The 10,967-nt window shown below is 46.2% G+C and overlaps 1 protein-coding gene across 1 annotated transcript in view; it reads right to left on the bottom strand.

Annotated features, from left to right (window-relative positions):
• Window positions 1-547: 547 nt before the first annotated feature.
• CHRNA4 (cholinergic receptor nicotinic alpha 4 subunit) overlaps window positions 548-10,967 on the bottom strand; it is a 53,693-nt gene continuing 43,273 nt past the window's right edge. The window contains exons 5-6 of the mRNA XM_075176694.1: window positions 9,223-10,603; window positions 548-1,110 (exon numbers count right to left, since the gene is read on the bottom strand). Coding sequence (XP_075032795.1) covers window positions 985-1,110; window positions 9,223-10,603 — 1,507 coding nt within the window. The 3' untranslated portion in view covers window positions 548-984. The remainder of the gene's footprint in view (window positions 1,111-9,222; window positions 10,604-10,967) is intronic.

Below are 10,967 nucleotides of genomic sequence, written 5' to 3'. Positions count from 1 at the left end.
GTCCTGGCTTTGAACATGTCCTTCATACAAAAGTCAGCCGTTCCAGAGCTCTCTACTCAGATGTGTCAGATAGAAGGTGGACGATTAAAGTGATCACAGACATATTTGCTGCCTTTCTGGTGGAGTTTAAAGGCAAATAGGTCAGCCTTCATTACTGAACCGAAGGGCATGGAGGTCTCTGATATAGTTGGACTTTGATGTATTTAACGAATATTTACACAGCTAGATACCATACTCTTGCACTAGCTACAAAATGCCGTGCCCATTAACCCTTTCTGAATTTTAGCACCAAGGTCATTTGTCACATGCACACATTGAAGGCAGCCATTTTGTGGGCTGGACCAGTAGTCAGCTTATCAATACACTAGCTTCTGGTTATGTCACTGACAAAGTGCCTCTTACTTCAGCTGCATCGCTAGGAACCAGTGAATTGATAGGCTGCCTTCTCAGGCATATAGGTTCAACTCCCAAAACGGCTGCATCTGAGACGACATGTAAACGTCCAGACATGCACACGCATCCTGACAGAAAAGAAAAAAAACGGCGCTGAGGTCCCAATTCATGTTTATTCATTGACCTGCTGTGGACCCCAGAGTTAGTACATGATAAGAACACACACTTACTGGGTGCAGTGAGCTGGCAAATATATAATAAAAGTTTCCCGAAATGCTTCTCTGCCCTGGGGGTATCCCCCGAAGATTTCTGTGCCCATTCATGCGAGCCAGACATGGGCTAAAATATTTATACATTGCTGTCACACGGAGATATCCACTCTGGTCGTATTTCTCTCCAGCCTGTCCTATTTCTATCTCACTTATGTCTTAAATAAGCTTGTTATCCACCTTAATCTGATCTTTTGTTCTGACTGTGCTCCCTACATTCACCATGCACTCATGCGACCCACGTACCCACCCTAATCTGATGTTCCCTACCCACCGTCATCCTGGCGTTACAGCCCATGTGTGTGCTCTTGGATCCTTGACATTATATCATCCCAGCCAGCCAGGGCGGGAGAAACAGTCCAACAGTTCCCAACAGGCAGACAATAATAAACATCCACAAGAAGATCCGGTCAATCACCATCGCTACATACTTCCAGTCCTGTTTCACCTGTAGGAATGAGAGTAAAATGTCATTGATAGATGTTCTATAAAAAGAATTGCATTTACATTAGGACTATACAGTATATATGCATAGGCAAACCGAGGGGGGGGGGGGGGTCCTAGTGCCTGGTAACCCCCCTCCGAGCCTGGGCCACTGTATAATTGAGGTGGCTGGACCCTGCCCCCGCTTCACACGGCTCTGCTTGAAAAGGGAGAGCTGTGTGCACCTAACAGTAGTACACGCAGCATTGCCCATGTATATTATGGGGATATGAAGAGTTGGAGAGCAGCCAAGCACTGTCTAATATTATAGCCACGCCCCCGTGCATTCCGGTCACGCCCACTGGCGGCGTGGTGTGGAAACCCCCCTCTACAAATCCTGCATTTGCCCCTGATATGTATACCGGTCCTTACGGTAACAGCTGTGATTACGTCAGTTACAATATACTAAGCAATAACTTCATGTAGCCTTGCTTATGTCTCACTATATACAAATGAAAAGAATCTATGTAAAATACATCCTTATATTTTGGTGAGCAGTGATGTCACTTTTTTCACATGACTCAGTGTGAAAGTGTTCCATATTAGAATGTGTAACTGTCAGCAAAGGTAAAACACCTGAATACGGGGATCACCTCATAAAAGCAACTTACTTTTGTTTCAAATTGAAACTTGTATATTAAGGAATAATGACTACTCTATTGAAAACTAATAAACATATTAAAGACCATCTTGGAGTGCTGTGACTTGTTTGTGCTTCTATATCAGTGTTGGCTAACTTGTGACACTTCAGGTGTTGTGAAACTACAAGTCCCAGCATACCCTTCCAGCAATAAGCTGCTATATATTGGCAAAGCATGCTGGGACTTGTAGTTTCACAAACACCTGGAGTGTCAGAGGTTAGCCAACACTGTACTATATGGTCACAGAACTCCTTGGTGGTTAATATTTACAGTAGCTAATAGATACATTTTTCCAATTATCACTACCCACCCACACTGCTTTCATACAATGCAAACAAAATAGATACTGTTGACAAGCTATCCATACCACATATTGTCATCACTTGCTTACATAAATATATTTCAATGTTTTGCATAGGTAATGTTCAAAGCATGTTCCCCATTACTCAAAATTGTTTTAGTCAGTAGACATCTTTTGTTGATGTCACACAAGATACTTTTTCTCTAATGTGACTACATTAACTGAAAAGATGCTGCATCTCTGAGCAACCAGTCAAATCGTTCCTAATAATCCACATGGAAAAATTGGAATAATTTAGATTATGACCCCAAACTGCTCGAGCATATCTCCCAGCTTTTGAACTGGGATATATTGAAACAGTGGCGCGTGAATGGAATGGGCGATTGGCCACATCACAATGGACCATGAGCACTCACCCAGGGGGCATGCCTGAAGCTTCTCAAACATAAGTCACCCCTTACTTATTTACACTGATGCACGTACCAGTGGCAGGTGTAAGTGGCACCATTCACCGCAGCTCTGCAAAGTTGTGGTGCATGGGTCACACCTCCCAACATTGAGACAAACATGCCTATGGTCGGAAGGGCAGAGCAGACCCTCTTAGATTGGGACAGTCCCAACTAAATCAGAACAGTTGAGAGGTATGGCTCATGTCACATCAAATCCACCTAGACCGCACCTCAACTGGTCAATGGGCTGCAGAGAATTATATGAGGATCCCCAGAGTTGGGGGTAATGTGTTAAAGAGACCTAGGATATATAACAATGCAGAACTGCAGACCTGTAGTGCTAAAGTGTGTTATGTGAAGTCACACTCCTACTATTACACATATGCAACCATTTTTATAGGAAGCACATGAAACTGAGAGCCAAGATGGTGGCATCTGTTATAATGCAAACTTCGCTGGTATTAGCTGGGCAGGTCAGGAGTACAGATTAGGAGCATGAATGCATCAGGTACTGCACTGACATACAAAAACGAGATTTCCTTGTCATCACTGAACTGAGTCGGCTTGATGATGCATTTCCAGTCATTGCTGCACTTTTACCACTTCTGCAAGTCCCTGTGGTCCCATTTTTCCCATCCTAATTCAGGAGTCTCCGATAGAGTAAGCAACTATGCTTTTAATGGGCATTTTGTACCTTCCAGTTGTACTTAAACTGTGCAATAACTTAGATGAACAGATAAGAAGTTTAATGAAGAGTGTGGTCTTAAGCTTGGGAAGGTTGGAAGTTGATGAGAAATTGTTACTGTTCCCATCTTGTGCATTTACAGGAATATTCACAAACCTGCAAATGTAGACTCTGGAAACACCCCTGTAAAATCATTCAAAGACAGGGAAGTGGGCATGTGCCGTGAAATGCGCTTGCTGGATAAATGCACTTGCTCTCATAAAAGAGCACTGTGGTTCTGCACTTTTCGTGAACAACCCTTATTGGCAGGAGTGTTTTACGATACAGATAAAGCCAAGGAAGACCAGACAATGCAATGTGTTAAGCTGGGTACACACTACAGGGTTTTTGTCCAACAATCGGCTCAACCAGTTGGCATATGACCACTCGTTCGAAAGTTGGGTCAGTGTGTGTAGTGACACGATGGTCGAAAATCTGGCCAAATGGACGATTGTCGCCTCATTTGATTGATCGTACCGTTCAATATTTTCCGATCAATCACCTAACGATCATGTAATGTGTATGCACTCATACTGACGATCTCCATAGAGTTTACAGAGTCTGGTTTTTTTCAGCCGATGTTAGCACTGAATGTCAGAGTGAATAAATGTAGAGAGTGCTGTAGAAGGAATAATTCATTTGTTCGTTCTGGGACAGAATGTTTCGTCTCAGAGTCACAGAAGCTAACGAAATTCATTTAGACATCTGGATAGCTATAACAAGGCTGTTTTAATCAGTGTGACAATGTGACAGTAGTGAATGAATGAATATTGTGCTGTCATTCTCCAGACTTGAGGACCAGATAAAGGACCAGATGAAGAGCACAGATCTGAAGGTAAATCGTGTCAGTGTGTATGCATGAATCGTCAGACTGATCAGACCTTCAGTCGTAGCTATAATTGTTTGAGATAGCACGTCGGTCGGAAAAATTCTTCAGTGTGTACCCAGCTTAAGTGAGTCACAGGGGAAGAAGTTCAGAACTCAAGCAGAACTATGTACTTGAAAAACAGACAGCGGCAGAATGTAAAGGAGACCAGGAGGTGGCATGTGGAGAGAAAGGAGCGAAGCAAGCAGAAGAAACAAGCAAAAAATGAAAGAGTAGATTTGGCAAACATTGTCTAAGCAGAGGGGGTTGAAAGCTACAGAGAAAGATGCTGAGAGGGAAAACAGATAACAGCCACTTGAGATGGAAATAGTCTAAATGATTGCAGGCTGTGCGCTCACTTTATCACACTGTGAGCAGCTCACTGACAATGGCCTCGATTTAAAGTTATCAGACAGCACAGCTTGCACCTACCGCATAATGACCAGAACTGAATCATTCAGTCCGGCGAGTACTGGCAAGGTCAGCGCTGTCTTGTGCACAGACTGAGACAACCACAATGAAAGGGTCCTGTATCAGCCCCCCCTCCGATGGCACAGGAATGAGACGACACATGTATTGTCATTTAGGCATATTCCTGTCATACTGCTCTAATATACCCACACATTACCCTTTGCCTTTACACAGATCAGCTTGTAGGAAATGATTGTCCCGTTCTAGCATCTGCTGGAATTGCAGTAAGCAAAAAAAGCCATACAGAGGACATAAAATGTGAGATGAACAATTTAAACCCATGTTGAGACACATAGGCAACACTGTATTTAGGGCAGGTTAAAAATAATACAGTAGTCATATGTGTACCCTTCCCATCTTTCATTTTTATTATGTGCCCTTTCCCCTATTAATTATTTGCAACCCAAATAAAAAGATTGTCTCCAAAGAAATAATAATCCAGCACTTGCCACTTTCTCCTAATACACAGACCCTTTCCCTTACTCTCTTAACATACCTTTTGTCCTAATTGACTGTGAACTTTCATCTTCTTCTAATACACAGACCTGTCACTGTCACCTAATACACAAAAATCTTAGGCCTTGTTCACACTATAGGGGAGATTCAATTGGCCAGGTATGTTCTCAGGAATATCACGGCTATGCATTGTTACCATTAGTATGGTAAAAATATACACAGATTTTTGCTTGCACCTCTATGGGGCGTGAGCAAAGATCAGCAGAGATTTCACAAACAATATGCGCACGGTGTCTCTGCGGCTGTTCCAGAGGCACATTGCGTGTATTTTTTTCTAACTGAATTTCTCCATATGATTGAAATGTGCTGAGACCTCAACACAATTACAACTCATACTTGCCAACTCTCCCGGAATGTCCGGGAGACTCCCGAAATTCGGTTCAGTCTCCCGGGCTCGTTGGCATTTCTCCCGCATCCTGGATTTCACGCGATTTCAAATGACGCGATTCTCTGTGATTGACGCCATTTGGAGGGCGGGAGGGGGCGGGACGAGGCCAATCGCGGCATTTTGGCCCCGCCCCCGCGACGTAAATTAAGTTTTCGCGGGGGGCGGGACCAAAATGACACGTTTGGCCTCGTCCCGCCCCCTCCCGCCCTCCAGTCACGCCCCCTCTCCCGGAAACTTGTTTCCGAGAGTTGGCAAGTATGTTACAACTACTGCATGTAAGGTTCATATTGGCATAAGGATAATTGATTACTGTGATCACCACATCTGCCTGTTCACATTAAAATGTAACTGAAATTTAAAGGCCCTGACACTGAGCATGACCATAGCACATTTAAAATCATAGGGGTGATTTAGAGCTAGGAGTGAAGCCAGCTACTGTGTGCAAAATGTGCACATACAAAGACCATCATGTGATTTAGGGGTAAAAATGTACAATGCACTGCCTGATTAAGAGTTGTGAGGGGAGCTGTGGCCTAGCCAAACTCTAAAATGCAGTATAAAAATAGAGCTGGCAAGTAGTATGTTTGTGTAGCATGCAAAAGCGTGCAGTATTTGCCCTGCATGCAAAACAAAGTGTATTTGCTCTATTGCAGTGCAACATGAGTTTCTGTGCTGCAAAAGCTACTTCGGGCAAAATTTTCATCTACCTCTAAATCCAATCCATAGCCTGAACAAGCCTTTATCTTCTGCTAATACCTATCACCTACCCCTCATGCTCCAGGGCCGGACTGGCCATCGGGCACTTCTGGCAAATGCCAGAAGGGCCGATGGCTAGTTGGGCCGATCCGATGGGAGCACCATGCCCGCCCGAGCAGCGCAGCTCACTGCACACTGCTCGGCGGAGGGAGTTCAATGAGATGTGCGGTCATGTGTTATTAATCACATGGGACGGCACCTGTCACATGGTGCACGTCCCATGTGATCACTGGCAACAGCCGCACATCACATTGAACTCCCTCCGCCGAGCAACAAGGTAAGTGTGTATTACTGAGGGGGGCTGTGTATTACTGAGGGGGGCTGTGTATATTACTGAGGGGGGCTGTGTGTATTACTGAGGGGGGCTGTGTGTATCACTGAGGGGGGCTGTGTGTGTCACTGACTGGGGCTGTGTATATCACTGAGGGGGGCTGTGTGTGCCACTGACTGGGGCTGTGTGTATCACTGAGGGGGGCTGTGTGTGTCACTGACTGGGGCTGTGTGTGTCACTGAGAGGGGCTTTGTGTGTCACTGAGGGGGGCTGTGTGTGTCACTGAGGGGGGCTGTGTGTGTCACTGACTGGGGCTGTGTGTAGCACTGAGGGGGGCTGTGTGTGTCACTGAGGGGGGCTGTGTGTGTCACTGACTGGGGCTGTGTGTGTCACTGAGGGGGGCTGTGTGTATCACTGAGGGGGGCTGTGTGTGTCACTGACTGGGGCTGTGTGTGTCACTGAGGGGGGCTGTGTGTGTCACTGACTGGGGCTGTGTGTATCACTGAGGGGGGCTGTGTGTGTCACTGACTGGGGCTGTGTGTGTCACTGACTGGGGCTGTGTGTATCACTGACTGGGGCTGTGTGTATCACTGAGGGGGGCTGTGTGTGTCACTGAGGGGGGCTGTGTGTGTCACTGAGGGGGGCTGTGTGTATCACTGAGGGGGGCTGTGTGTGTCACTGACTGGGGCTGTGTGTATCACTGACTGGGGCTGTGTGTGTCACTGACTGGGGCTGTGTGTATCACTGATGGGGGCTGTGTGTGTCACTGACTGGGGCTGTGTGTGTCACTGACTGGGGCTGTGTGTATCACTGAGGGGGGCTGTGTGTGTCACTGACTGGGGCTGTGTGTGTCACTGACTGGGGCTGTGTGTATCACTGACTGGGGCTGTGTGTGTCACTGAGGGGGGCTGTGTGTGTCACTGAGGGGGGCTGTGTGTGTCACTGACTGGGGCTGTGTGTGTCACTGACTGGGGCTGTGTGTATCACTGAGGGGGGCTGTGTGTGTCACTGAGGGGGGCTGTGTGTGTCACTGACTGGGGCTGTGTGTGTCACTGACTGGGGCTGTGTGTATCACTGAGGGGGGCTGTGTGTGTCACTGGCTGGGGCTGTGTGTATCACTGAGGGGGGCTGTGTGTGTCACTGACTGGGGCTGTGTGTGTCACTGAGGGGGCCTGTGTGTGTCACTGAGGGGGGCTGTGTGTGTCACTGACTGGGGCTGTGTGTGTCACTGAGGGGGGCTGTGTGTGTCACTGACTGGGGCTGTGTGTGTCACTGACGGGGGCTGTGTGTATCACTGAGGGGGGCTGTGTGTGTCACTGAGGGGGGCTGTGTGTATCACTGAGGGGGGCTGTGTGTGTCACTGAGGGGGGCTGTGTGTATCACTGAGGGGGGCTGTGTGTGTCACTGAGGGGGGCTGTGTGTGTCACTGAGGGGGGCTGTGTGTATCACTGAGGGGGGCTGTGTGTGTCACTGACTGGGACTGTGTGTAATCTCCCGCTTCTGCTCGCATTAGGGCCAAAACGCCGCGATTCTCCGTGAATCACGGCATTTGGCCCCGCCCCGCGACATAATGACGCAAAACGCGTCTAAATGACGCGATTTTTGGAGCCCCACCCCCCCCCACACGCCCACCTGCAACAGAGAGTCTCCCGGACACCAACTGGAAAAAGTTGGTAAGTATGGGCTGTGTGTGTCACTGACTGTGGCTGTGTGTATTACTGAGGGGGGCTGTGTGTCTCACTGACTGGGGCTGTGTGTCTCACTGACTGGGGCTGTGTGTCTCACTGACTGGGGCCTTTGTTTCACTGAGGGGGGCCTTTGTTTCACTGAGGGGGGCTGTGATAAATGTAATGTTTTATTATAATGTATGTATCAATGCCCCATGTTGGCCACACCCACATAACAATGTAGTCACGCCCTTTTTGGCAACGCTGCTGCGTGGCGGCACAAAGCTTCTTTCATGCTTGAACTGAGGTGGGCCTCTGTATTTTAAATGCCAGGGCTGATTTTTAGTCCCAGTCCGGCCCTGTCATGCTCAAATCTCTTCCACACACTAGCACACACACTTTCTCATCATCCCATAACAGACAGACCTTTCCCCAATTCCAGTAAGTGGAGGAGACCTATCTCCTCCACTTACTGTACCTAATATAAAATCATCCGCATAATTGTCTATCCCGTCCACTTAATAAACATATATCACAAACAGACCTCTCATCTCTATCTAGTAAACAGATATATACCTATGACACATACTGATTTAGGTTGGACAGTCATGACTGCCAGAAATGTTGGGAAGTATGTCCATATGTCAACTCAACATGCCAAGCACATCTGCCACCAATGTCTTTTTAGGGAATGGGAATAAATATTGGGTGGCCTAGTGTCTCAGAAGGTCTAGGTATGACCCATAGTGATGGTCCTAATATGGAGTGATCATAGCCCTTTTTTGTGCTTGGCCCTGTGATTTGCACTGAAACAAAGGTTGGGAGATATGAGGACAGGAGGACACTGAGCTCTTGCTTCCACCTAATGCACATCTATCAGGATACAGACAGCATAGAGAGCTCTATTCTGCTCTTTACATATACAAGGAAATTTAGTTATTACTTAATATCTCCTAATATTCAAACATAATTTCCATATACATTATTCCTTCTAAAGTACATAAAGGCAAATATCTACGTATACTCACAGAGAAATCAGCATCCTCTGCTCTCAGATGGTCTGCAATGTAGTGGACTCCCTCTATGGCCAGTTTGAGGGATGGGGACATTAGCAGCACATGCTGCTCTTTGGCATTGACAGTTTTGGTAACTTGACTGGTGCCACTTGGCTTCTCTTGATTTTTGGGCTTGCATTTACACTGGGAATTTTCACTCCCTTGCTGTCCTTCATGCACATGGCATCTCTGAGACAATGGGGAGCTGCTGGGCTGACCATTGGTCTGAGAGGAATCCTCATGAAGGTAGCAGTACTGTATGCTTCTTGATCGACAGCGAATTGTACCCTCATTGGTTTCCTTGGGGGTGTACATCTGTTGAACACTTACAGAACGTACTTTGGGCATCAGGTTGGACTGAGTATCTCCCAGAAGATGGGCCTGATTCTGTGAAGAAGGACAGCTGGTCAGTGTGGATTCTTCACAGAGCATTGAGTATTGTCCTGATGGTGACTTACAGATTACTGGGGAGTTGGCTGATTGTTCCAGCTGGTGGCAGCATGAAGATGTAGGCGATGCCCTCTGGCTGGTGGGACTGACTGAAGATGAGCTTGGAAGAGTGGGTTCAATCTCAGTCTCAGACCACAGTCTAGGTGGAGGGCTAAGTCTTCTGGCATGCAAGGACTCTATTAGCTTCTTGCAGTTGTCTTTTGATGGCCTTTTCATGAATAGGACTCGAGGGACCACATCCAAGAATATTCTGCGTACCCATGCTGGCATGGTGTGTGTGCGAGGGGAACGGTGATGCACATTAAGTACAAATACTGTGATGATAATAGAAAGCGTAACAAAGATCATGGTGAAGAGAAGATATTCTCCAATCAAGGGGATGACCAGAGAAGTGGATGGGATGATTTCTGTGATGAGAAGGAGAAAGACTGTCAAAGAAAGTAGTACTGAAATACACAGCGTGATCTTCTCTCCACATTCTGAAGGCAAGTAGAAGACCAGCACAGTCAAGCAGGAGATGAGAAGGCATGGGATGATGAGGTTAATCGTGTAGAATAAAGGAAGTCTTCTAATTATGAAGGAATATGTGATGTCCGAGTAGATTTCTGTGCAGCACTCATACTTCTTGATGTTGTAGTTGCCAACAGCATTAACAATAACCCACTCTCCGCTCTCCCAATAGTCAAGCTGGTCAACATGGCTGTGCATGCTGATCAGATCAATCTTGGCTCTGTCATATGTCCAAGACCCAAACTTCATAGTGCAGTTCTGTTGGTCAAAGGGAAAGAAAGTGACGTCAATGCTGCAGGAACTTTTGTAAATGGCAGGAGGCATCCACTTAATTTGTCCATCGTGAAAGAGGTGCGCTTTGGTCAGGTGGGTAACTGCAAAATCTCCATCAGCACTTTAGAGAAAGAAATACAAATGTTAAAAAAACTCTATTTGCTATGACCTTGACTGCTAGTAAAGGACAATGGGTTTTGCAGCATTGGCATTTTGGACAGATCTCAAATCAGAGCATTCAAAAATATTTTTTATTACATTTCATAAATTGGGCACTGGCTTGGAGAGAGAATTGATTCTCTTATTTTATGTAATTTCGGTTGAACTGTTTACTCTAATTTAGGTATCAGCTGAATAACAATTTATTTTCTTTGGTCTTGTCTTATCATATATTATCTGGAAAAAACTGTGATTATCTGACATGGCAGAAAGTACTGTCATTGAATAAACACAAGTCTTCCAGACAATGAGAACATTATTCATTA

Source organism: Mixophyes fleayi, chromosome 6 (genome assembly GCF_038048845.1).
Source record: "Mixophyes fleayi isolate aMixFle1 chromosome 6, aMixFle1.hap1, whole genome shotgun sequence".
NCBI classification, from domain to species: domain Eukaryota; kingdom Metazoa; phylum Chordata; class Amphibia; order Anura; family Limnodynastidae; genus Mixophyes; species Mixophyes fleayi.
The sequence above is the reverse complement of the archived record's forward strand: the minus strand, read 5'-3'. Positions and strand labels throughout refer to the sequence as shown.